The sequence below is a fragment of the Anas acuta genome, chromosome 7, assembly GCF_963932015.1.
Source record: "Anas acuta chromosome 7, bAnaAcu1.1, whole genome shotgun sequence".
Taxonomy (NCBI): domain Eukaryota; kingdom Metazoa; phylum Chordata; class Aves; order Anseriformes; family Anatidae; genus Anas; species Anas acuta.
In genome coordinates this window covers 37,394,373-37,421,909 of record NC_088985.1, presented here as the reverse complement: position 1 = coordinate 37,421,909, position 27,537 = coordinate 37,394,373, and the positions used below count along the sequence as shown (strand labels likewise).

Here is a 27,537-nt window from a genome sequence, read left to right as displayed (position 1 = left end):
TGCAAAAAACTTTCCTTCCTGAAGACAGAATTAATCTGTTTTTTTTTGTATTTCTGGAGCACAAGTAGTAAACTTTGCAGACGTCCTGGCTTCTAGTAAGCATTTATTTTGTGTTGGAAGCTGGAAATATCCAACGACCAGCAGCAATGATTTTTTTTCCCCTTACAGTCAAGGGCAAAACACCTCGCACACGGTGGAGTGGAGCTGGTCACTGCCACCCGCACAAAGCTCCGCATAACCTCGCAGATCTTCAGCACTCAGACCATCGAGTGCTTCGGGTCAGGGCCGAGATCTTGAACTCGATTTAAGTTTAATAGGAATTGCACGTAAAGAGCAGGGCAAGGAGCGGCGCCAGGGGCTGGCGGAGCTGTTTGGCTGACTGCAGCTCGCCTGGACAGCCCTGCAGGGGTGCACAGAGCTGGGAGAGGGGCTGAGAAATAGCACAGGGGCTGCAGCCAAGAGAAGAAGGTAAACCCAGGCAGAAGACTGCAGACAAGCACAGATTGGGTGGTTCTGGGGTAGGTAAGGGTGCCCGGTGCTGGGGGAGGCCGAGGCACGAGCCCGGTGCTGTGCCTGGTCCCAGTGGAGCGGGACGGGGAGTGCTGTGTGCCCTGCGCCCTGTCTGGGGAAATGCCATCTGTCGGAGAGCGTTGGCTGCTCGTCTCCAGCCTCCGCACCAGGCACAGAGCCCGTGCCGTGGTACAGCAGGCAGAGAATTTGTCCTCGTTTTGCTGCCGTGTTGTTACCAGCCTTCGGGAAAATAAGGGAGTGAGTGGGAAGGGGTTGGTGGGCAAGGACAAAGCTGCTCAAGCAGAGATGTGCTAAGGTGGGAAACGCAGTGTTTGGCACATAACAGAGAAAAGGGTGAAAGCAGAATAGCCACACCAATTAAGGGGTGAAATAAGCTGTGTGGGAAGGAGCAGGTGATGCCAGGAGGTGCCCGCTGCTCCGAGCGGTGCCGCTGGGTACAAGCTGGACCCAGCCGTGTGGGAGCAGGGCAGGGACTGGGTGATGGAGCCAGCAGTGAAAGCAGCCTGTGGCTCAGCAGCGAGCAACAGGGGAGGAGCTGGGCATCCGCCCCGTGTGGGTTTTATGCTGATCTCAAAAAAAAACAAAAGAAAAAAAAAAGCTGTGGGGAGAGACAGGACTGGCACACAGCAGAACTGGTGGGCTAGCACAAAGCAGAGCGCCTGGATTGTGCACTTGAAATAAATCCATTTCTCTGCAACACTAAGAGTCAAAATTTTAAACCTACATTTGAGAGTAACAGGAGTGTGGCCTCTAAAAACCTGTGCCAAACAGTTTTATTCGCTCTTTGTCCAGAGCATCTCATGGGGTAAATCAGTCCTCCTCTTCCTCATCCTCTCTAATTCTGCATTTAACGTGTTTCTAGTCACACGCCTACATCCTCTGTAATAGATGTCTGATAATTTTGCTACTTCACCTCTGCTTTTCATCCTGTGAATTATTCATATCCCTCTACCTGCCGCGGAGGCTGGGAGCAATCTCCCTAATCAGGCCTCCTTATCCTCCAGCCTCCAGCGCATCCCCCAGCAGCGCTGCGGCGGCGGCGGGAGCGCGCTGCTGGTAATGATGCTGCTAAGTTTAGGGGCAAAAAATGCCGTGCGATTATGCTGGAGATACGTCACGGTGCCTTAATTGTCTGCCTGCAGTATATTTTATGCACTTAAGTTAAAGAGGGGAAGAAAAAAGGTTTGATTAATGAGAAAAGAGTAAACCCAAGGAAAGACGTGCACCAGTTGCCAATAGCGGTCAATGCCGCACCTTGCCCACTGCTCTTTCTGGCACGTGCCGAGAAGAAGAGATCCTTAATGAGCTAACAAGGCCCAGAAGAAGTCTTCAGTGATCTGAGCAGCCCTGCCCGTGCTCTGTTTTACGTTCTCCTGCACACAGAGCGGTCCATGAGTCCCACCTGGCTTCTGGCCTCACCGCTTTCGGCTCTCTGCATCTTTTGTCTCAGGCTTGGGTTCCCTCATTCACACAGCCCCACCTGAGCCCGGGGAGTTCAGCCAGCTCAGGGTTTTGAAGCTAGACGGAGGAAACACAGGCTTGAAACTTCGGTGTCTGGGGAAAACCCATCTCAGTGGTCACTGTGGATATAAAAATACTGACTCCTGGCCTGCCCAGCGACTTTCAGCAGTTCAGCCCAATTCTTTATTTTATTTTTTTTTTCCATTTTATTTCACGTGTCCTGACTGCCCAGCATTTTGCGGAAGGCTGTGTGACGTGTGAGTGCTGAGCGAGCTGTGTGCTGCAGAAGCCCACGTAGGTGTGCTGCGCTGGCGGCACGCTATTTCTGGCAGAAGACGCAGCACCCAAGTCCCTCCGTGAGGCCTCAGATCCCTGCTCAGATGATGTGAGAGAGCTTTTCAGAGGAGAAAAGCTGAGAAGTTGCTTCGGGCGTTGCCAGCACAGCGAGTCTCCGAGTGGAACTGCGTGAGGTTCAAGCAGGAGTGAGCACGGCGGTGTGCGAGGCTCCAGGCGTGGTCAGCGCGGCCGCCTTCGTGCTTCAAGACAGCCTCCAGCTGCTGGAGAGCAGGGTGAGAGCAGCGGTGGCAACAGCAGCTGTGCCGTACATCGGACCTTGCTTTGCATCAAACCTGAACTGCCTGAGCTGTGGGAGTGTTGGAGCTTCTCTCTCCTGTTTCACTCTTCAGTGTCAGAGGTGCAAAACTTCCCCTGAGCTTCACATGTGCAACAGTCTGTTTAAATCCACCAGTTGACATTTATCCATTTTTATTAATGTATGTAATTGTCAGTTAAAAAATGATGCCAGCGAGGTAAATGTGTTCCTCATGCATGCATACGTATCCATGTGGATGAATGAGAGTTCCTGGCTACTTCTTAAATCAGCATGGCGATGGAGACTCCAGAAGAATCGAACTAGCTTTTTTCTTTTCTTCTAGGATTAGAGAAATAGGTAGGAAGAGAAAGAAATAGAGCTGGAAGTGGAGTTGATGTGATTGCCCTACTAAAAGAAAAATACACCCAAGGTCTGTTCAGCATTGTCCAAGTGTGCTGCTCCACATTCAGCTGCTCCTCCTTTGTGTGGCAGAGTCAGGGCTTTGCCTTGTCTGAGCAGCAGCTTGTGTATGACTCTTTCACCAGGAGGTAATTAGCCTTCCAGAGCTCTTTCTTCTGGGATTACTTCTTGGCAGGAGCAGAAGAGCCAGGAGCTGGATGCGCTGAGCCACAGCACCGTTCAGCAGCGCGACCTTACAGCGTGCTGGGAGCCCGCAGCCTGCAAACTGCCTCCGAACCGGGGCTGTTCCACCTGCTTCCACGCCACTGAAACCTCACTGGATTGTAAAGGAGCTACAAGGGAGGTGTCTCAGGGTTCCTTTCATCCTCCACAAGCACGTTTCCAGAAGGTGTGTTAATGCTATTTGGATTTAAAACCTTTTGTTTGATTTAAAACCCAGCGCCAAGTGGCAGCAGAAACCAAGAATATCCCTGGAGCAGCAGCATTGCCAGAGGCAGAGATGGAAAACCATGGGGCAAGGTCATGAAGTACCTTCGTGAGGGTGAAGAAGCTGCACATCTTTCCTCTGCCATGTTCTAGAGTGTGAGAATGTGTTAGCAGAGTGGAATTCCAGCCAGGTGCTGTAATTGTGCCTCCAGACTTCACAAAGTGGTGAATGAGAGAAATGTCCTTGGTTCTCAGGTGTCCTTTCTGCCATGCTTTTTTCCTCATACAGCTCTTCTGGTGAGAGTTTTATGCCTTGTGCCACCATTTATTGACATGAACAAGAGTGCATTACTTTTGTAGGCTGTTTTTTTTTTAAAAAAAAACAAACAACTTCACAGTTTACATCAGATTGAGGAATGAAATGCGCCTTCATATTTGTCAGCGGGACCCTGGTTTTTCTCTTGGCTGAAGATTAGCGCCCTGGGGTCAGTTTCTTCCTACAGGTGCTGGTGTCCCTGGTAGGAAAATACCCAGCCGTATGTGTGGCATCGCTGTGCTTGTCATCACTGAGAAATTCCCTGCAAGATCCCTGAGAGGTCCTCTGATGTCTCCAGCCTGTGGCTCTCTGGCTGTCTGCTCTGAGCCTTTTGGAAGTTCGGGAGGAGAAGGCAGAGGTGTGACCACCTGCAGGCAAAATGAAGCTGGATGTAATTTATCCGTGTTCAAAGCTGAACTTCGGCAGTAATGCTGTGATTCCCTGCTAGCAGATGTCCAATGAAGAACGATAGATTTAGAGATCCTTTTGATATATATTAGCTGCTCCCTTCTCCTTGCTCCTTTAATGTGGAAATTAATTGATATGATTTGTAAATCTTCTTCTTCATTACCCATAAAAATTGAGTAAGTTGTCTTCTGAGAAAAATGACTTATACTTAAATTTTTATTATTGTGATATATTCAGTGGAGAAAGGGAATCAAACACTTTGTGGGCTCCAGCCTTGCCCTTGATGTAGTTCCTGTTGCAGGTAGGTCTCTTCTGCTAAGCAATTTCCAAATTAATCAAATGCCATTTCACACGCGAATCGACTCCGTAATGCACCCTCCTGGAGCAGCAGCACGTGCCAACCGTTCCTTCGAGCTCCTCTACCCAAGTTTTAGTCCATCCTGAAGGCAAAAAGTGCCCCTCAGCAGCTGGGGACGGGCGCAGTCCATCCGTGCTGCCCCATCTGCAGCGCGCCGTGCTCTGAGCCCTCGAGCAGCGTGCTCGGGGTGCAAGCAGTGCTGCACCGGGGTGCTGGTGGCGTACCCCACACGGGCAGGGTGGGCAGGTTGCTGTAGCAGCAGTTTCGGAGGGGTTCGAGCCTCCTCTGGTAATTCTGGTGCGGTGCTGGGACTCGTCAGGGATGTGTGCACAGTGGTGCTGGGGGTCGAGGTGTTGCTCTTGGGGTTTTTATCTTGAGCGAGTCCAAACATCGTCACCATTTGTTGTTTAACGGTGCCTAAAATGTAGGATTTAAAGCAGGAATCTAAATGTTGTGCTGTGGGGCCCCAGTAATGGTTTGGGGGCTTTTACCCTCAGGGGGATGCGCAGGGCTGCACCACACGGCCACCTGCATCCCCAGCCCTGTGTGCTGCCTGCTGGAGCTGCTACCGTCACCACTCGCTTTCACCTTTGTGGAAAAAAAAACACTTTTTTCTGGTGGTTTGGCCTGTGTGACGCCCGCTGCCCTTCTGCCTCACTGTTCATTACAGCCTGTTACTGGGACAGACCTCCTGCAGCCCATGGAAACACCCCCAGCGTTGGGCACCTCGCTTGGAGCCAGCTGCCGTGTGAAAGGGGAGGGCCGGGGGCTTGTCCTTACAGCGGCTCCAATTAAAAAGCAATTAAAAGCTCAGCCACGACTGCTGCAGAAGGCGAGGCAGAGCCCAGCCGCGGCCTGCAGGCCCTGCCGGCCCCTGCTGCTGCCAGAGGGCCGGGGCTGGCGGGCAGAGGGGCAGGGGGCTCAGCCCCACACGTGGCCGGCCATACAGTGAGTGCACCCAGCCCAATGACCCCTTTCTCCTGGCAGGTACCGGGAAGGAATCCAGCCGGCCCTCCTGCCCGCCAGCCTTGATTTTGCACGCCGACAGAAAAAGCGCGCCCGTGGAGCGGGATGGCGACAAGGTCTGCTGTGGGTTTCCATCTTCCTTTAAAACCCTTTTCAAGCTATCGAGCTGTGCGGATCGGAGTCGCTCTAAAGGACTGCTCTGTGACCTGCAGCTCTGCTGTCGATTGAGGATTGTTTCCTCCAGTCGATTGTAAAGAGCTATCTGTTTAATTTGTCTTAGTGCTCTGCGGAGCTCTGTCAGCGCAGCGTCAGGGGGTCGGCCCCGATGCTCTGACTGCAGCCTTGGGGCTCAGGAGGCAGCGGTGGGGACGGTGCCCAGAGCTGCCCTGCAGCGGGCACTTCACCCACGCGTCTCCTCCGTGCACACCAGGAGATCTGTCCTGAGGGGGAGATGTGGAAGGAGTTCAAATATTTGTTTAGATTTGATGTTTCCATCACACTGCCTTCTTTAGTCTCAGTGCAAGCAAAACCTCTCTGCCTGCCAGGCTCTGCAGGTATTCCCCACATTTGCATCTGTATTGGTGCTGGGACACATCCTTGGTGCCTCAAGTGCTTTCAAAATAAAGACCTCTGCATACGTGCTTTCTTATATTTGCCTGAAGTACGTGCTTCTCACATATTGATACTGCACTGAGCTAGATCTCTGCCTTCCTCCCACACCTCCTCCTCACGGTTTGTTTCTCTAAGCCACTGAAATGCTCGCTGCCCTTACATATCAGCTGTGCCACAGCGCCCGCCTTGGCTGCTGCGCCCTCTGCACGGGCCAGCCGTAGGCACAGGGACCCATCCCTGTGGTGAGGGGGTTGACGGGGACAGGAGTGGGGCTGGGTCCCCACACAGGACCCCCCATGGGGTTTCAACACTTGTCACTGTTACGTCTTTGCACAAGACCAGAAAAAACGCACACGAGCAAGCAGCAAGTGGTGGTAGCCAGGACGTGACATGGCCAGGACACAACCTCCATGGGGTGCTGAGTGCTCCCTGGTTCTCCCCCCTGCTCAGAGAGCTCCCTCCAGGTGTGTGCTTGCCCACTGAGGTGTGTGCTTGCCCACTGAGGTGTGTGCTTGCCCACCAGTGCCACCACGCTTTGATTATTTCCAGTTTATCCGGACTGGTCTCAAGGCAGTTGGTTGTGTGAAGCTGTCAGTGGAATAAAGGCAATTTGCGTAATCCCCTTCGCGTTAACGGGAGTGGTTTGTGTGACAGTAGCAGTCTTATGTACCGGTTTTACTTGTTGACTACTCTCTATCTTTCTTTCAAGGATCATTCTTTTAAACTAGTAAATGAGGATGACAGTTCTGCAAATGGCAACAAGCCCGTGGCATCCACTCCAGTGCCAGGATCACCATGGTAAGCAAATGCAATTAGAGCTAATAAAAGTCATTCATCAGTGCTGGTTCTCTTGCCAAACATGCATTAGTTGTCTTTACGTGGGGAAAATACACTATCCTGGGTGTTAAGTAGCAGCACTGCATTTCTTTCCAAGCTTCCAGTGTGGCTTTTCCTCATTAATCATGTACTTAACGAAAATGAGAGGATGGAGCTGCAAACATGGTGTGAGCCACCTCTCTGGGATTCGTGAGGTATCTCAGCTCGGCCAGAAATCACTTCTGGCAGAAAGCAGCCGGTGGTTTTCCTTCTGATTTGGTGGGTGCTTCACTGCTGGAGTTCTGTGCAGCAGTGCTCAGTGTTGTTCTGTAGGGCCCTGGTCTTCCCAGATCTCTCGTGTTGAGGACCCAGTTTGTACAGTTCTTGGGTAGATCAAAGAGGAGATACACCATCCATGAGAAATGTTCTTGCTTTGTAGGGCCAGACCCTCTTCATCTCCCAGTTATTTCATTGGTGGTGGTCGTCTCTTAGTCTTGCAAGATGGGCATGGATTTCAGGTTGCATCTGAAAATCTCTGAAAGGTGGTGGCTCGTGCCCTGGGTTTCCTGAGCACATTCCCATTCGGTTAACTACATCCTGGGTAACTGAAGCTCTTGTGGGTTCTAAACAGATACAAATCACTTTTCACTTTCTGTCCCTTTCTTGACAAGAAGGATTTTTCACATCCTTTGCCCATATGCCGTGAAATAGTAAGTTTATACTCAGTGGCTGATGGCTGCGGGATCTTTGGCTAAAGCTAATACCAGCCGGTATTTGTTGGTATTATTCTGTGCCATTCTGCAGACCAGTGTTGTAAACACTGTGTTCATTACATCATATTTAATCTTTACATTGTAAATGTGATTTCTGTTAATTATTTCTGTTCTTGAGAGCTGCTGCTATAGGAAGTGGAGCTGTTTGAGTCCAGCAGTGTCACGAACAGGCTCGCTGCATGCATCAGTCAGTTGTTACAGAAAAGAGGCAGAGCCAGGTCCCAGCACTGCATCTTCTGCCCAGTGCCTGCTCAGCAGCGTGTGGGCATCACTCACAGATCTAAACTGGTGATACTGCAGTCTCAGAGGAGAACCCTTACGTTTCTGAGTTTCCAGGGAACTGTTTAGTGACTTGGTGAGCGCTAAGGTGTGAGGCCAGACATCAAAATCTCATCCCTGGGACCAGAGGGGAAGGGCAGTGTCCTAATGCTGAGAGTTGTCCCATGTTCGGAGGTGACAAAGTCTCATCTGCCCAGGGGCTCACGATGGAACATGGAGCATGCCTGTAGGGTGTTCAATCAGAATTTTAAAAAATTACTTTTTTTGTAGGTTAAAACACAAATTCAGCAAATCCTGAATTTACTCTCCACCCGTAGGTTGGCTCCATGCTTCTGCAAACTCCTGGGTGGTGTGACATCACCAGCATGTGCTGGGCTGTCATTCTGGAGCAGGAGCAGGAAATCTGAGTGGGGCTGGAGGTTGTTCCACTTAAAACAGATCGAAAGGTGAGTTTTCAGTTGCTAACATGCTGTCAGCCCCTCTGAGCCTTGTAGGGCATTCAGCACGTCGTGCAAAAATTCACAGCAATGGGTATTTGATCCTTCAATCCTTACTCAGAAACGTGGGATGGGATTATTATAAATGAGTTAGCGTTATTGCCACCGTGAAGACTGACCCGTTTTGCAACAGAAGAGTTTAATTTTAAAATTGAGATCAGTGTCTGTAAGTGCTGGGTGCTGAGTGCATTTGGTAAAACAAGCAGTGAACATGGGGCAATTCTCTCGTTCTCCTGCTCCCAGCTTTTAGGTCACTAGCAAGCGGTAAGATCAGCAGAGGTGCAACAGAGGGGAGATCGGAGGGGAAGCAATGGCAGATTTACAGACAAAGTGGGAATCGAGATGTGAAGAAGGTGAAGGAATCCGAGCTCATACGCTGCCATCTCACACTGCCGCTAGCAGGATGCAGAGGTTGCTGTACCTGCTTCTGTTGGAGCTGTGTGCATCTGCTGTCTGCAGCAGCACTAAGGACAGAGCTGCAGTTCAGAGCGTTTGTGGGGTCTGAGTGGAGGCAGGGAGGGAGAGGAGGTGATTCCAAGAGCCTGTGGCCATGAAAAGGGAGAAATGGCCTGGGCAAATGGCTGGTAGAGTCAGAAGTGGAGAAATCTGCAGTGACAGCACCATGGGTGTGGGTGTGATCAAAGAAAAGGAGTCTTCTGCCCAGCTCATCACCAGTGCTTCGTCCACCCTCGTGCCTTACCCGTGCACTGCCTGTGTACTTCCTCTTTTCTCTCACTTCGGTGTTTCCCTGATAACATTGGAAGCGTTGACCTGACTGTTGCCTGTTACTGAGACTGAGAAAATCAGTTATTGAGGAGACTAGGAGGGTTAGTTCAGCCCCAGAAGATCAGTGACCCAATGTAATGACTGCAGATCTCTAGCCATCAAGGTAATGTAGAAACCAAGACAAATGGGAGACAAAGGACCTATCAGGAGTGGCTAGATCATATTTTTAATGGCAGAAAAAAATCAAGAATGTTAACCAAACGTTTCTACAGTATGAAACAAAACATACGTAATCATCTTGTTCCCGTACTCACGCTCAAGCCAGTTTTCTGTAGGGAAAAATGAGCACAGCAATATCTGCATCTCCAGTTTGTGCTCAGAGACTGAAACAAAATGCCATGCGTTCCCTGAGGATAATTGGAACTGGTATTATACCGAGGAGGAACAGGTGACATGTTACATGGGGAAAGGGACATTAATTTTAAATTAAACGTCAGATGATATTAGGCGCAGAAAAGTAAAGGGGTGTCACGAGGGAGCCCAGAGCCTCTAACCCGAGGTGATGGCACACGAGACCCGGTGGCATCGGGTGATTAATGAACACCAGCAGCACCCACGTGAGCGGCCGGAGGAGCCGTGGGCACAGCAGCACGTCAGCAGAGACAGAACGGGTTTCCAAAAAAGCTGGTTATAATCCCTGTCAAATAATAGCTTTGCCAGTCCCGTGTGCGTGGGGCAGCGTTGCTGTTCCCAAACAAGATGCTAACTTCAAGTTTACCGAGTCTCTTTCCTGCAGAGGTTATGCATATATTTATTTTGTGTATGGGCAAACTCAGTGGTGATGCCTTACCAGTGGTACACAGAAAATGTTGGGTTATAATCCTATTGTACCTTGCAGGGATTGATGGAGGGTTTTTGGGTTTTTCATATTTGTAGTCTTTAACCCAGAGCAGATTTACTATTTTTTTTAACCGCTTCTGATCCCTTCTTTTAATAACAGCTAAGCATTAGGGCTTCTACTAATAACATTTGTTCTTTCCAGCACTTTATGTATCAGAGACCAATGTTTTCCCATTATAAGCGTGTGTATGTGTTTGAGGAAGGCAGGGTGAATATGTGCTCTTTATTAGTTTCCTTTACAAGTCAGAAAGGGAGGCTGTAGATGACTGCTCTGCTGCTTTATTTACATACAGATTTGGTGGCGTAAATCTGAGCTTTACTGACTGTGTCGTGGGGCTGTGTTATTTACTTTCATGTTATGTTGGCTGTTTTAAAATGAACTTAGGTGCAAAAACTGATGTCAAGCTGAGACAGTTATTTAACTGAACAAGTCCAAAGACTGGCTTGCACTGCAGCAACTCGGTCGTGTTTCCCAGACTGGATCCAGAGCCCATGGCTATCACCTGGGCTCGGTGCTGTGGGCTGTGGCCACTTGCATGCCCCAGTGCCCATGGCTCTCGTGTTTTCCTGTGGTTTCTTTGGCTGTGAACAAGGCATTCGCTGTGTTTTCCTCTCCTTTTCCTTGTTCCCTGCCCGTGCAGGTTGTCTGAGATGAGTCTCAGCCATGCGCAGCTCACGGTGACAGACGAGAATTCAACTCAGAGTTAATTTCTTGGTCATACGTGTACCTGACATTATCTAAGCATAGTTTATCACTTGAAATAGGTGTGTAGTCTGGACTGGAGATGACCGGGTCTTCTTCTTCAACCCTACAATGCAGCTATCGGTGTGGGAGAAGCCGCTGGACTTGAAGCACCGTGGCGACATCAACAGAATCATCGAGGACCCGCCGCACAAGCGCAAGCTGGAGGCCGCAGCAAGTAACTAACGCCCTGTGATTATTTGCCTCTCCTTAAACTCACATGTTGAAACAGTCTTGATCTCTAAGTGCGTATGGTGAGAATTTGATAAGCGTGATCAGAATGGCTTTCCTTTAGAGATTTCGTGCCAAGTATCATATTAAAATTGATGCTCATTACAGGGTATTTATCCCTCCTGAAGTGCTGAACTAGGGGACGGAGCGTTCTCATTACTGGCAATAAAGAACCAGGTGGCTTCTTACACTGGATGAATCTGTGACGTTTAAAATACATCTCGGAAGACACTATGTTTTATTACACTTATTTCCAAGATGTACATTGCAAATGCATTACCAATGCATTATTCAGTTATTCCACAAAAGCAGATACGCCGTAGTTAATGATTATTCAACCAGGTTGTAGAGGGGGAAAAGATTCCCAATAGTAAATCTCTAATGGCTGCTAAAAGGTTAGATGGAAACATGGGTGCTTCAATCTCAACGTGTATCTACCACTTTTAAACACTGTGGATTCCTGAAGGGGAAATTTGTGGCCCTGGCTAAAGAATAACATGCTGATGTGCAGTAATACACGTTAAGTGGTTCAAAATACAGTTTAAAAGAATGGCCTGGACTTGTCAGCGATCCAAGGTTTGCTGTCTGCTCCTCTACAAGGTTTGTGGAGGCAATTCTCCCATCCCATGCTTCGTACCTTTTCTTCCTGTCTTTTTATTCTGCTACCCATAGCTTAGCCGACCAGTTCAGATTTTGTCCCCAGTGGTGTCCAATCCAGCAGTGACCCCACATGTCAGCCTGGGCCTGCCAGTGTACTAGTGGCCCTATAGTCTGTTCCAACACATTTCTCTCAAATTTCTCTCGTTTCACCAGTTGACTCCCTGTGCATCGTTACTGGGAGTGGTTCCACTCAGTGCCAGTGCTTCCTCTGTTTCCTGATGCTTTGTGTTGGCTGTCACGTAGGAGCTGTGTCAATAGGATCTGCCTTTACTGGGAGCACATCTAGTATGCACGGCAGCCACTTGGAGCACTGCCTGTCTTGATTAGCTGTTTGTGCTGCTGCAGCCTTGAATATTGTGCTTTGCAACGGTTTCACAGCAGAACCTCCTTCAGCTGATTAGTGGTGAGGTCTGGAAATACCTAGAGGGGGAAAAATTAGGCTTCTGTCATTCCTTTAAAATACTGTATTTTATAATTAGAAATAAGATGGCATTACAAGCCTCATGAAGTGACCTGTCTTTTATATGCGTGCTGTCAGGAGCCATAATGCATGCTTTGATCCAGAGGGAAAACTTCCAGTTAAGTATTGAAAACCACGTTGTGAGTGTGCCTTTTTGGACTTGAAACTTGATGCTGACAGGTAGATAAAAGTGAGTAATAAATCAGTATTTGTGTTATCGTTACTAGCAGAACGTTACTGAGGAAATGCTACAGAGAAATGCTGCAGAGTGCTTTTCTGTTAGCGTAGTCCTTATCAGCATATAATGTCATTACAGTATATCAATATTAAATGTAAATCGTCAGATTTTTCAAATTCACATAAAGTCTTTTTGCATTTTGTATAGAGCTTTGGTTCAGTATCTAAAATGCCAAAGCATATCTGCTGAATTTCATTCTTCAGGAGAAAAAAAAGAGCATGTGTTTTTATTACAGGATATATTGAGAGATCGATTAGTTACTGACGAAGCGGCGTGGTAGCCAAAGACAGAAGTGAGGTCATGGTTCACGGTCTATAATTAATTAACAACAAGACTCTGAAACTATTGCTGATGTCTGCCAGTTCACTCCTATCCTTTGTTATCTATCTATAAGTACCACCAAGATTTGATTCATGGACCAATTTTGTTATGACCGTGGTTTTCATTGCTGCTAATAGTCTTCATCTTCCTTGATATAACTGGGACTTGCGGTTGCTTGGTATTTGAGGCAGTCGGGTTATAATTAGTATATATTAGCTGCTGAGGTGAAAGAAATTATTTGTTGCCATTTCTCTTAGCTTCTAATCTCGAGTGAATAAATAACACAGATGAGCCGTGTGTTTGCAACAATGGCTGCCAGATGCATTTAGCTTACTTGCTGCCGCTGAGTTTTAATTAGAATTTTTAAATCAAAGGAACGAGAAAGTTAGCAAGCTTAATTATTCATGGGGTGTTACAGGTTATCTGTGCATCACTCCACTGCAAGATCAAGTGCATCTGTAATTTAGGCATAAATGAAAAATTACTCGTTTATCAATTACTCTGCCCCCACAAAGTGCTCCTTCCCGTAGAGGTGTCTGAGGCCATCACACTCCTCGACCAGTGGGTTCCCAGCCGACCATCCCTCGTGGTTGGGCAGGACCACAGCCTCTCCTGCGCCTCTACCAAGGAACACATTCACCAGCAGGGAGAAGTCACCTGAATGGAGAGCCTGGTGGTTCTTCCAGAGTCCTGATGTGCCTCGAATTGTGCCGCCTTCTGATTGATGCCTCCCTAAAAAGCCTCTCTGCACTCCATTAAGCCCCACAAACAAGCACAGGCTGTACTTGCTTGGGAAGTAGAGTGAGGATAACTCTGGGGATAAGAAACCCAAGCTCCATCATAATTATTGGAATTTCTGTCCATTTATTGTAAACAATCAAATGGTGAGGAAACCCAAAAGCTAGTGCAGCAGGAAACAGTCAGCACTAATTCCTTAAAGGAAATCTTAATTAAATCCAGAGGTGAAACTTGGAACATCAGCCCACGAGTGTGGTACTGCTCATCAACCCCAAAAGACACGTTTGGGCAGGGGATACTGCAAGGTAAGAGAATTGGATAAGAAAACTGAAAAAATAACTTAGGTTGAAAAAGGATGTTTTCTTTCTGTTTTTAACAAATTGTTTGTCTGGATGTTAAGGTCAGGAATTTATATTTTTTCAGACAAAGAAAACGAACGTTAACAGATAATTGCATGTTGATTCATACTTATCATAGAATCATAGAATATCCTGAGTTGGAAGGGACCCTTAAGGATCATCAAGTCCAATTCTTGACACCGCACAGGTCTACCCAAAAGTTCAGACCATGTGACTAAGTGCACAGTCCAATCTCTTCTTAAATTCAGACAGGCTCGGTGCAGTGACCACTTCCCTGGGGAGCCTGTTCCATACTTGGTATGATCCTCATTCAGAATTAGGGATGATTTAGTCTACTCTGTTCCCAGAAATATTTTCAACGAGTTAGTATTGAGACAAAAAAAAGAAGCCTGGTCCTTACAAATAGCATAGATAGTTAAGCATTTAACTCACAGCCTTACATGTAGAGAGCTAGAGCTCTCTACAAACCAGATTTGTGTGTGTTGCCAATGGATTGGCAACGCTTTAACTCACCAGGTAAATAGTGGTAAATTTTTTTGTTCTGGAAAATGAACTGAAATTCATTACACGACAGATTAGTTGAATGATTTAATTAATCGGCACTAAGCTCGATAGGCCATCAGACTGGGGCAGTGCTCTGGTTCATGATTTCATGGAAGGATTACTGCCAAGTAATATTGTTCCTCAAAGCTTTGAATTAATTATTAGATTCTGTGCTCCATTGCCTTTCTTCTCTTTCAAAGTCAGTTTATAATCTTACCAGAGGTCCAGCGATATGATGTGATTCAGTGGGTTCCTGAGTGAGAGTATAAATACCATTTGTCATCTTTTACTGAGTTTTCCATCGCACCGAAATGTTAAGCGATGATGCTGACTCCAATCTTGTTCCATTTGTCCAAGGCAGCATACCCAGAGAAGTCACTGATGCAAGCAAAGCAAGAAGGATTTAGTGTCCCTCCTTCATACAGGCTGTCATCATTCAGTGGAAGAGCTTGAGGTTATATATATCAGGAGGCAGCGGGTGGGAGTAAATAATGCAATCAGGGTGTATTATATTGGGTTTCTTTTATCTGAAAGTTATATGGTAATTAAAGGTTTGGTTTCATAAATATACAGTCCATGGATTTTTTTTCACAAAAAGAATCCAAAATGATACAGCCTTCTTTTCAGAAATCTGTGGTAGATCTTTTCCTAAGATGGCTTCAAATAGAGTTCAGGCTCAAGTAGCTTGAGAGCCTCACATAATCATTTTTCATCACTGGCGAGTTTTTCCCTTGCCTTGTTGAAAATCTGAGCTTTCTGCTTTGGACCTGACTTCCTCACCACTTGCTTTCTTTTCATTCTTTACTGAAAGAACATACTTTCACGTCAGGATTTGTAATGTCCAGGAGTATCACTGAATGCATCCTTTAGCCAGCTCAGGAAAGGCTCTGTGTAGCAGTTGATAAACACAACTGCTCTGCTTGCCATGGCTTTTTTTTCCTTTTATTAGTGCTGAAATTTGGTAGGAACAGGATTATGCTTGGTCAGTCAACACTGAAGTTAAGTCATCCTTAACCTCAGCTGTCTTTGGAAACATCATCAGGTACTCTGCTTTTCCATGTTATGGTACCGATAGTTAAAGCTAAGAGCACTGGTGCTTTGGCAGGTCCAACCTCTCATTAATAGCTTTATACTATCTCTATTGAACTACGTTCCACCATCTAAGTGAATGGATTATTTTTCTTATTTCTTTGTATTTTTAATTGGGTGTCCCAATGAAGAAGTCAGCAAGCAAAGATAATAGTTTCTGTGAATTTATAGTTAAAACATTCTTACATTGATTAATGTATTTGTAATGCTGAGATCAAACTCTCCTTATTTTGAAATGGCATTCACTTCTCAGTATTATCATTTAAGTTATAGTTAGTAAAATATCAAAATAATTTCAATTTTCTGTGTATTTTCTTCTTATGTGGTCTCTGTTCCTACCCCTGGTCTTCAACATGCCCGAATCTTACAGCTAGCATTTGTGCTATTGTTCTTTTTGAGTGATTTAGTGTGTGCTGTGCTCATGCACTTAGTATAAATAAACCTTAATATTTGCTGAAAACCCTCTAATATATAAGTAACTTCCCTAAAATAAGGGGAAAAATGAGCCAAGAACAAGTTTCTTAAATTGAAGCTTGGTTTAAATGGCCAAATTTCTGTTAGCTTCAATGATTGGACCTGGACAAGTAAGAGGGACTTGAAATTAGTTTATGCATTTCAAACTAATTACTGATCTCTATTTGTATTAAATTATTTTACTGCAGACTTCTTGGAGTTCTGGATGGATTTGATTTCAGTGAGATCAGATCTCACTGTACAAAGTTATTTGAAGCAGTGAAGCCATCAGTTGAGTTTTATCTCCATAACCCGTTCAGTTTTAACTTAATTTTTATTTATTTTTTAATAGTTTCCTAAATAACAAGAGCAATCTCCAGTACCAACCTGATAGGCTCAGCTTAGTCTTTCTGGTATCCCCAAGCTAAGCAAGTACAGTTTGGTGTTTGTGTTTCTCAGCTGATACACGGTGATCTACTGAGAAAAACCCAGCACGAACCAGCCACCAGCGGGGCATTACTTCTGCTGGTCTGTCCGTGTGAATTTAGATGAAAACCCAGGGAGGTTGTGGAGTCTCCTTCTTTGGAGATATTCAAGGCCCATCTGGATGCCTACCTGGGCAGCCTGCTCTGGGGCACTAGATGTGCTTATATAGCAGAGAAACGGGGTAAGAAATAAGCTCTGGTGTGAGTTATCGCCATTGAATCCTTCAGACTACAAGGACTGAAATAATTTTGCAGAAGCATCTTCGTGGTTGTGTTTTTAAGGGCAGAGAGGTGGGAGTAATGAGATTTTATAAAAACGTCACAAATGAACAGCGAGCAGTTTCTCAGAATGAAAATGGCCCTTGTTTGTCGCTATCGCTTCCATTTGCATGAAGGGGTTTCTAAGGACTGAATGAAATAAGTTATTTTTAAAATACTCTGTGCAGAGACAAAACAGTAAATACCTGAGCGGAAATCAAAGAACGAGAAATGAAAAGTTAATGTGGAGAATTTGGATTCCCATTTATCTAGTTCAAATCTAACTGCTCTATTTATTTCTCTTTAGCAGATAAAAGCGTTAGCTCTTGTCCGGGAGATGAAAATGATGATCTTAGCATCAAAATAAAGAGAAATAAGTAAGTTCTAAAGTTTACTTTTTTATATATATAATGTGTATAAAATCTTGGGAAACTAAAGTCTGGTCAAATTGGTGCAAAGAGAATAGTGCAATTTTCTTCTGTATGGATAACTAAATCAGTAAATTATGAAACACATTCTCAAAAGTATCCACTCTTCATCCAACACCATGATTTTTTAAAATATTTATTTCCCATAAACATCATCCATTTTTGTGTGAGTAACTGTTATTTATTTTTAAATTGCTTAAAAAAACTACCACGGGATAAGTCCTTATTTTAAAGAGATTGGATAAAAGCCTTATCTTGATTAAAGTGAAGTAACATTTTTTCACTGCAATCAGGGATTTCAAGGTTTCAGTCATCTCTTTTGATGCTGTAGTCAGGCAAAACTGCAGCCAAGCTACCAGCTCAGAAATGTCCAGAGGCATTTGTATTGCCATGCTTTTATTTGACCTTTATCACCATGTGTGCTTCAAATCCTTGTGAAGTAGGAGGCTGAAAAACCTGTGTCAAATAAGCTAGCCCCTACCCTTGCCAAAATATTAAGAAACAGTTTGGTTTAAGCAGTGCCTAAGGAGCATTTCATTCTATGTAACCTTTGGCCAGTAACTGCATATAAGGTCAGCACAGGCTGGCTGTGATTCGTGTGCTGGTTTGGAAGAGTAAATAAAAAAATCTGTAAAATAAATATGTATAATGCTGTTTTCTGTATTTGTGGGCATTTTGATTAGGAAACACAACACATTTCTGTGTTTTGCAAGTGGCGGTATTGAAAGCAATATTATTCTCTTCTATATTGCCGTTCTTGCCTTACTGCCTTGAGTGGGGAGTTTGACCTCAGTAGGGTTCCCATGGGTTTATATTGTTATGAAGGAGAAATCAGATACCTTGAGTTCAATACTCAGAGTATTTAGGCATTTAATATATAGTATAAAAGCATGCATTTATACTGAATATATTGTAAATACAGGTACTTTTAATATTTATTCTGTATTTGTAAGGTTAGGATAAAAGTTGATATTTAGTATAAAAGTATTTAAGAGCACTTCTGTTGAAATCGGTGTGTCTAACAGTAACGGGCTGCTCATGGCACCTGTGTACAGAAGCAGGTATTTTCTGTGTGCCATTGAGATGATTCCTTTTAACGATTGCTTGAGGTGATGAAACTCCAAGCAAACAGAATTCCAGAACTACAGAAGCTTGTTCATAAACTTGAGAAAATGCATTTATTCAGAGATTTCTGCATCAAAGAAGTCTTGGGCTTATGGTGCCTGTGCCAGTCTCTATTTATGAATAAGGAATATTATCTCAGCTGGATTGGATTTCTGTGATTTATTCACCAGAGGACATTGAGCAGACATCGGCTGCGAGTGTGCAGGTGTCAGGCTGGACGAGGCTGCGGGGCCTCCACGCCGCTGTGCCCCACAAGCCCTCATCTCAGCACGGTGTCTTCCCGCACCATGCTGGCTTCGGCTTCTTCAGACAGCCAGGCAAGCGAAAGGCAGGTGTTAGGTGGACGTTTGCAGTGCTGTGCATGAAATCTGCAGGAGAACAGAAAAGTGGATCTCATTTTTACACACAGGCACACGTTACTCGCTTGTTTTTGCAATATCAACAGTTTTTCTTGGTTAAATACAACAAAAAACAAGATGATGCATGCGTTCTGGGTTTGTTTTAAAGCATGCTGCAATCCCTTTTCCATTTTGGTTGTGCTCTCTCTGGAAGTTCAGTTACCTCGGTAAATCACGTGGTTGCTCTGGCATACAATAAATCACCTGCTAGGTGATCTGCTGGAGGAAGCCCGGTGCTAATGATAGGATGCACTTGCCTCAAAGTTCCAATAAAGTTCATCCGAATTCAGCTAGAGGGGTCACACAGGTATTGGGTAGAGCTCCTGATTGCAGCACTTCTGTCATTTCCGATCCTCACGCTAATGTCTACCTCCACATTTACTTATTAAATTTATATTGGCAAAACCAGCTCTGCTCTTCCACTTCTCCTTCTGTTTGCTTGCTGCTGACGAAGCTGGTAGGGGACCTGACCCAAAGCCGACTACAGAACAAGGCAGAACTCCCTTTTTTCTCACGTGGACATTTGCACGAGCCTTGTTCCAGGGCTGCCAGTCAGAATCTGCATTTATGGGTTTGGGAACTCTGCACTCCACAAGGTGCTGGTGCACTTGCCGTGCATTTCCTTGGGGTGTAATGAAACTGCTTCAAAATACCGAAGGCAAATCTTACCCAGGTGATGTTTTAACTGTACCCTATACAAAAGAAAAAAAATCTTCATAGAAACTTGGCTCAACTGGGTGTTCTTCACAGGATGACGGAGGGCATGGGGGTCTCTGTCCCACCCTGCTCACAGCAGGTCCCCACGGCTGGTGGCTCAGGGATGTGCCCAGGAAGGTGTGAGCATCTCCACGGCTGGAGCCCCACAGCCTCCCTGGGCAGCTGACTGCTCTCACAGTCAAAAAGCTTTGTCCTGTTTAGATGGATTTCCCTGTATTCCAGTTTGTGTCCTGTCCTTTTTGAGATTTGCAGTCTTCCAGAATTGTGCTAGTTGCAAACCCGTACGTGTCCTTCTGACTTCGAAGTCACATACTTTGTTGTGCAGATTATTGTATTATTTGCTAAGGAAAATTGTATTCTTTATTGTAATCTTTGGCATGAGAAAAAAAACAAGTCTGTATAATATTCAACAACATTTTCAATCGCCTGAGAAAGATTGAAGAAAAGAAAGGCTCCTCTGGTGCCGAGCTGATTGAGCAATGTGCTGTATTTCTCACAGTTTCATCTTGCAAAAGCTCTTTGTGTGTACTGGAAATGGGATTGGACCTTTCATGGATCATGTTACAGAATAAAATTTGCTATTGCAATGTAAAAAGCACTGCCGTTCTGTGAAGAATAACAATTTGATATCTTTCAAATCACTGGTACTAGAGCATTCTAGGATAAATGTAAGTGTAATGTAATTATTTATAGAGGGAAGATTGTGAAGCAGGACTCAGATTACATACTGATGGAATCCATTTGCTTGGAAATATTAAAAAAAAAAATTGTTTTCATGTTGAAATTCCAAACCTAAGTATTGAATAGCATGTATTAGTGAAAATTGCTTCATTAGCAAGCGCAGCCATGCCGAGTAGGAAGCTAAGAATCAAGCAGCTTACTTTCATTATCCTCACTTGTACGTTGTGATCACTTTAATATTCTTGGACTTCCCAGACAATACCTTAATTTTTTATTGAATCAGTTTTTTGCTGAAAGCCATCAGCAGCAGTAGGATGGATGCAGAGCAGTGTGAATTCGGGGTATTTACCTGGTGTAAAGTGTTTGGTTGTGGTGATTACACCAGTTCTGTAGGGTCACAGCCGAGGAGATCACCCTTAGGCTGCTCTGTGCTCCTTTTGGTTACAACGTGCAGAAAGCTGCCTGGGAGCCCTTCTCTCCTGGGTTAGCTGCAAGTTCTCGGGGTGCACGGGAACATAAAGGTTAGCATTGCCTCTCACGTGTGGGGGCACAGAAACAGAGACAAGAAAATAGAAGAGAACAAAATGAGTCCCTTAAGTCACTTTAACATCTTTGCTCTTTGACAAATTGTGTATGAAGCTGTCACTGTTCTGTAGCTTGACACACAGGCCAGATTTCGGTGCTGAGTCGCTCTTTGACCACACAGATGGGCTGTTCTTCCACCTAACGAGTCGCCGGAGCTCCCCATGCAGGGCCCTGCAGACCTGCAGTTAATAAATAGCTGCCTGCAGGGCTGGGGAGAGGCTGCTGGCAGAATCTGCTCCCTGTCTGCAAAGGGATCCCGCCGTCCTGAGGCGTTTGCTGGAGAGGGTTAAAAACGCCCTCCGAAGGTTACAATTTCTGACCTGCTTTCTGTCTTCTCTTGTTAAAGAACAGAAGATTCCCAAGCTGCTGACCAGGCGGAGGCAGAAGTGGAGGAGCAAAAAGCGAAGGCATCAGGACACCAGATCACACCTCCCCTGGAGGAGCGCATCACGCATTTCCGAGACATGCTGCTGGAGAGAGGGGTAGGAAGCACGCCTAGGTGGTCTGACAGACCTCGTTTGTGAGTTAGGGCATCCCATATGACCACTGCAGGAATCATTTCATAATTCTGAGTTGGCATTCAAATGGAGAATTATTGGGAGTGTATTCTTCTATCTATTTAACTATGTAGTTTTTGTGTTTCTTTGACTTTTCTTCCAATGCCCTCCAGTAAAACATGGCCATGCAGCATTAAAACCCTTTGCAGGTGCAGTTCTGAATAAATCCCTGTGTATGCACCCAGAGATGACCAAAATTCGTGAGGAATTCTGGATGCGGTTATTTATAAACATAAAGGTGCCAGCACAGAAATTCATCCCCCAGCATCCCTTCTCCTTCCAGGGAGCAGGAATGGGAGTAATGAACATAACAGGCTCCGTCCTTAGTCCTGCAAATGTAAATGGGTGTGCACTGGAGTAGTGTGTGCAGATTTTACACCTTCTTCCAACACTCTTCAAATATGTATTCTATAGAGGTTTATGTAATTTCTGTAAAGAAAAAAAATCCTTTGTTAGACAGTAAAGCTTATAAAACTTATCAATAGTAATCAGAATTTAAAGGTATATAATCAGAGATTCAGAAGCTCATCAGTAAATTATTTTGGAACAGACCTGCTTTATTAATATATTTTGTGAATTATGCTTAAATAATGCAATAAATGAATACTGCTTGAAAACTTCTGCTGAGAAATTTAAAGTAAAGGACAATAAGTCAAAATTATGAAGGCTATTCTATATGAAGGGTATTCTATAAAAAGATTCTTCAAGTATTTCCCATTTACTTGCCCATCAAGGAAGAAATGTAGTCAATTTACTGTTTGTTTTTGCTTTTAATTAAAAACAGTTAGAAAATAGGTTACTTTACTTTTACCCTAGGCCTTTTTAAATGTCCAGACAAGCTGCTGGTTAGTCTCAGCTGGCTGGCATTTCTGGAAATGCACTGAGGCCATTAGTGTTATTTTAAACGGGTTATTTAAAAGGACGTCTCCTGCCATTTTCTTGTAATGTTGTTATTTTTCAAGAGGGTACTTGACAGCATTACAAAGAGCTTGAGCTAAATCTAGTTCCTCAGCGTAGTTATGAATCTTCATATAAAAAATATATCAACAAAAGAATAATATACTGTAGCATTAAAAATAAAATATGATATTGGTGCAACCCCAAGGTGACAGCACTATTCCTAAGCCTGCAGCAAGTTTTCCTGTGTAGAAACGTAACCTCTGTTACCATCCTCCTGAAAGTTTAACAGTTATCTCAGAAACCCGAGGGTGGTGCACAGAGCCTGGGTGCACACCCAGCTTCCCATGCCAGAGAACAGAACAAGGCAGGAGCCTCCACATGGAGGTGGTGACACCTACACCATGGGATGGAAGTGGTAAATTTAATATGAGTATCAAATATGAATATCAATTTGATATTAATATAATGCTTTGAAGATTATCGCTATCAGTTCTTCAGTGTATGATGCACTGACAGCTTCCTTTGGGTTAGCATTACAGTTTTGGAAGAGGGGGAGTTAAAGCTGAGGTACTTACTTAAATTGGAATTGGTGCTTCTGTCATAGAAAGAGGATAATAAAAACAGCATTTCCCTTTCTGCTGCAGATCCTTTCCATCAAAAAATCGGGAGTTAACATCTCCCAGATACTGAGATGTCCTAGAGCAAACCAACAATAATGGCATGGGTGCAACCAGAGCATTGCCAGGACCAGATTGAAATGCAACTTCCAGCTGCTCTGAGGCATCTTTAGAGCGTTCAGTAGCTTTCTGATCTACTCTTTCACTTCACCTTGGAACATTTGCTTGTTTTCAGTCCTTATTACAGTTCTTTAATGAGGCTGTATTTGTATACTTCACAGGTTTCGGCATTTTCTACATGGGAGAAAGAATTGCACAAAATAGTATTTGATCCACGATACCTTCTGCTAAATTCAGAAGAACGTAAACAGGTGAGCATTACTGCCAGCGCCGCTTCTGACTGGTGGCAAACATTTCCCAAATTAGCACGGGTAAGGGAGCGGTTATCTTGGTAAGGTAAAAAGCATTGCACAGAAATGAAGTTTCTTCTTTGAATTTGTCAGTGGGGCTTGTAATTTAGGTTGTGTTTGTAGGAAAGTGCTGTTGCCCTTGAAAGGCAACGAGTAAGTTGGCACGTAGAGAGGAGCTGCAGCCTCTTAGGTTGTAGGACCAAAGCCAGCTGAGTCGGGGGAACTCAGCTGTAGAAAGGCTAATGACCATAAGGTAATGCTTCCACTCTGATTTATCTTACATATTGTGGGGAGACTACTTTATCACTTAGAATTTTTTCTAGGAGTTTGGCAGTATTTATTGCTATATTTTTCAATAACTAAACTGCTAGATGTAAATGGAACGAGCATGTTGGCTGTGATTGCATGTGTTTGAATGGCTATAGCTTCTGTGGCAAGCTGCAAAGGAAAGTATACTCCTTGCTGCCTTGTTTATTTGGGCATTAATTATCACAAGGAACTAAAAGGACTCCAGGGCTGCAGATTAGTCTAAAAAATTTAGGGGAGATGCAGGGATGTAGCAGGGAAGGTGAACTCTTTTACTCTGTGGTCATATATCTTCCTTACTAGTTCTTTGTCACCCTGGAAAAGGAAGAATTTTGAATATGGAATTGTCCATTTTTAAAATAAACATCATGAAAAATGTACTACTTATTTATGTTCTGTTGCACCGGGGCCCATATTGTCTTGTGGATTCTCCAGAGAGCTTGCTGTAGGTAGTTACTGAGGGGCTGGGCACATGCATCTTCATTTACCACCTTTCCAATATTTTATTTCCCGAGAAAAAAAAATGAAATAAAACAATAATGAAATATGGGAATGAAAATGTGAGCAAAACTGCTAGAGTGGAAAATACTGCTAAATAAGAGGCTAAGCAAGGAGCCTTGTATTTTATTTCAGGGAATCAGCAAGGACAAAACCTAGACCTTGATCAGTCAATCAAGATACATTACTTCTTTTATTTTGTCAGCCATGGAGGTGATATAATAAAAATACATAAGGAACACACATAATATAACGTGGAGCTTTGCTTGAAGCGCTGCTGGCAGGGACCTCATCTGTGGAGTGCATTTAATTCAAGGAGAGGCTGTGAGAAGCAAGCAGTCCTGTGGGTAGAAAGCCTCTGTGGGGCAGGTGTTGGCTGCGAGAGTCATTCAGGGCTGAGGGTGGTTCAGAACTGTGGTGGGAGAGGATGAGCATCAGGAGCTCTTTGACTAGCCAGGGCTAAAAAAAAAAGAAAAGAAAAAAAAAAGGTTGGGAGGACATGCCATGTATGTAATTTATTTTGGCTGCTAAACTTGAAGTTAAGAGGTCTGGACACTGACTGTAAGCACTTCCCTTTAATTAGACCTCATTTTCCTCTGGGAAGAAGTTTAAGGAGAAAGTTAGAGCTGGACAAGGATCGATGATTTAATGAAAGCGTGTACTGAAACACAACTCACGTTGGTAGAAGACTTCATTTAGATCCACGGAAACGTTTACCATGACAGATGCTGACTGTGTGGCCCAAATAGCAAGCCTCCCCACTGCTTGTGCAGTTACACAAATGGATTAGTATTTGAGGGGTCTAGGGGTGAAAACTGGCTCACAATGAAAGCGAGGCGTGAGGGAGTGATACATGCATGGCTGCACCACAGATTTCTTCTGCCTGTGGTCAAGCAGGTAGCCTGCAAAGAGCAGGGAAGGCATTTTGAGTGTGATGTGCACGTGTCAGAGGGAGCTTGGTCTTGACTTGACCGTCTGTTGGGGCTGGGTTTGACTTCCAGGACTGCAAGCTGCGGTGGTGCGTGTCCTTACACTGCCTGAGGAACATAATGACCCCTTATTGAATATTTACAGATTGATCTGCCACTGAGCAATATGTTCCAAGGGGTTATTAACAGTTGAAAGATGCTACTGTGTTCTAGTCAAGGATCAGTGAAGGGTAAAGAAGCAACTGTATTAGATAATGAGCTATCTGTTAATTTTGATTTATGACTGTCGTTAATGGCTGTACTGATAGCAGAAAAGCAAGCTGTAACAGTTTCACAGATTTTATTTGTTCCATTTTTCCATCTCCTCTTGTATTCAGCTTATGCAATTGCATGCAGTATCATACATTCAGATTTCCTGCGTTGTCATAGTAGGTCTTGCATGGCCACCTTTCATGTTTATTTTTCTAGTGCTGTTTCTTTCCCATTTTGCATGCCATGCCCAGTACCAGTTGTAGTGCTGCTTTCATGAAACGTAGATTTGCACCTGTGCATCTTCACGGCTGATGAGAAATCAACCATGGCAGTAACCATTGTAATCGTATGTAATGTACATCATGTGTGGGGAAAAGAGAAGGATGGTGAACACGGAAAGCTAACAGCTTTTGGAGGAGCAGCTCCTCAGCAGCTTGGTGTGCCTCACTTTTCAGAACACAAAGTCAGCAGGATCAGATTTTTGGTATTTTACGATGTGATTAAAGCAGTTGGCAGAATTTTTAGACGTAGGGAAGTCCTTAGTTCCTTTCCAAGACACCAAAAACCCTGACGTTGAGCACTCTGCCGCATATTTAGCTGCCAAGTGCTGTTAGGATGAAGGTTGTCAGTGCTTCCAAAGGCAGTAAAGCTTTCGGGTATATGTGTAGAGAGCATCATGTGTAAGCTCATGTTTTCTGACAACTGAATTGAAGGGTCTTCAGGCTTTTTTGGGGTAACATACAGGATGCTGATGTTTAGCGTTACAGACGTTTTTGGGAATTGATGCAAGTTGGGAAAGATGTGAGATCCCAACTAAATATATGCAATTAGTTGTACAGACATGGGGTAGAAAAAAACACAGTGCTATAGGCATGAAGATGTGAGCAAGTCAGGAAATTGTGATTTATGTTGCACTCGATGTTTGAGTGATTACATTATCTGTCAAAATTATGCCTGTTTCCATCTGCCTGTTTCTGAAAACACGTGGTCAGTGCTCCGTGAAGCAGATTCAGCTGTGTTTCAGTCAGCAAGTACTGAGGGCAGATAAGAGTTGTACTTGTTGAGATTGACAACCCTTTAATGAAGCACAAATACCGTAAGCCTTTTTAATAAATGCTGTATCTTGTTTCCCTTATTTCAAAAGATATTTGAACAGTTTGTCAAGACCAGGATAAGAGAAGAGTACAAAGAAAAGAAAAATAAATTGTTGTTAGCCAAAGAAGAATTTAAAAAACTCCTCGAAGAATCCAAGTTATCACCAAGGTATGGCATTGCCTTATGGAGATCTGTTCAGACAAGGTTTCTCATTTAGTGTGTGCTTATCAGTCCTGGAATGCTGTAAAACTGAATGTGCTCTTTATAGCAAGGTTTCACATCCATTGTTACAGCACCGTGTTGACATTTCTTTAGTAATATTTGATAATATTTTCTGTTATTACTGGAAAAGAGAATATACCATTTCTCCCTTTCTGTTCCTTTTTTTTGTTTGTTTGTTTGTTTCTCATTTAGAATGTGTAATATTTTGCAGAACACATTTATTTTATACACATATATATGGTATAATTATATAAAGCACGAGTGTACATAAAATCAGTACCTTAATGCACTTACATTAGGCATGCAGTTAAAACTAGTGAAAAACTGTTTGGGTTTTGATGGAAGAGAAGCATAACTGAACAAATTTGTTAGTAATATCACATCACTAAATTAAAATAAAGCATGCAGTACAATAATTTATTTTTCTACATTGATTTTTATGTAATGGACCCAAAGTTGCATGATAGCAAATGCAGTGCTAAGGATGGCATTTGCTCATTTGTAAATGATGTGGAAATAAAGAGGTTTATATATAACAAGTCTGGTTAAATTGTTGGAACTAAGAAATTACAGTTTTCTCCACTAAAATCTGCAGGTGATTGTACAGCACTGCCTGCCTAGACACGTAGATGCAAACAACACATCAAAATCTATGGAAGTAATAATTATAGAAGTTTTTTTTTTACAATGAAACAGAAACTATTCCAGGATAACCTAACAGCTAAATGCTGGTTCCAGCAGTCTCATTTTCAGTTTGCAAGGGCAAAAACACGCTGGCCTGCAGGAACAGAGAACGTTTTACCATTTAATGTTTTTGTTGAGCTAGCTGTGAGATCCCGATGTCAGAGAAATTCATCTGCCTGCTATAATCTCTAGCTTGATTTTAGTGTGCAGTAAGATAAATAAATAGAAAATATTTCAAATGGAACCAAACCCAAGTGACTGTTACAAATCCACAGTGTTTAGAGCCAACAATAAATGTTGTAAAATTCATATGACGGAGTGTAGTGAGCTCAACAAAGTCCTTGACAAGACAAAGAAGGAAGCGGCGCGGTGCAGCCGGACGGTGTAAGCCCAGAGATGTGCATTGCAAAGCGCCCCCAGCACTGGCTCAGTGAGCAGCCGGAGCACAGGGTAGCCGGGCTTGGCAGCAGCAAAG

The 27,537-nt window shown here is 44.2% G+C and overlaps 1 protein-coding gene across 1 annotated transcript in view; it reads left to right on the top strand.

The window, feature by feature from the left end:
• TCERG1L (transcription elongation regulator 1 like) overlaps window positions 1-27,537 on the top strand; it is a 70,178-nt gene that overhangs the window by 40,701 nt on the left and 1,940 nt on the right. Inside the window, exons 6-12 of the mRNA XM_068689299.1 lie at window positions 5,500-5,594; window positions 6,800-6,888; window positions 10,847-11,001; window positions 16,966-17,035; window positions 20,939-21,074; window positions 22,948-23,037; window positions 26,206-26,324. Of these exons, the coding sequence (XP_068545400.1) occupies window positions 5,500-5,594; window positions 6,800-6,888; window positions 10,847-11,001; window positions 16,966-17,035; window positions 20,939-21,074; window positions 22,948-23,037; window positions 26,206-26,324 (754 nt within the window). The remainder of the gene's footprint in view (window positions 1-5,499; window positions 5,595-6,799; window positions 6,889-10,846; window positions 11,002-16,965; window positions 17,036-20,938; window positions 21,075-22,947; window positions 23,038-26,205; window positions 26,325-27,537) is intronic.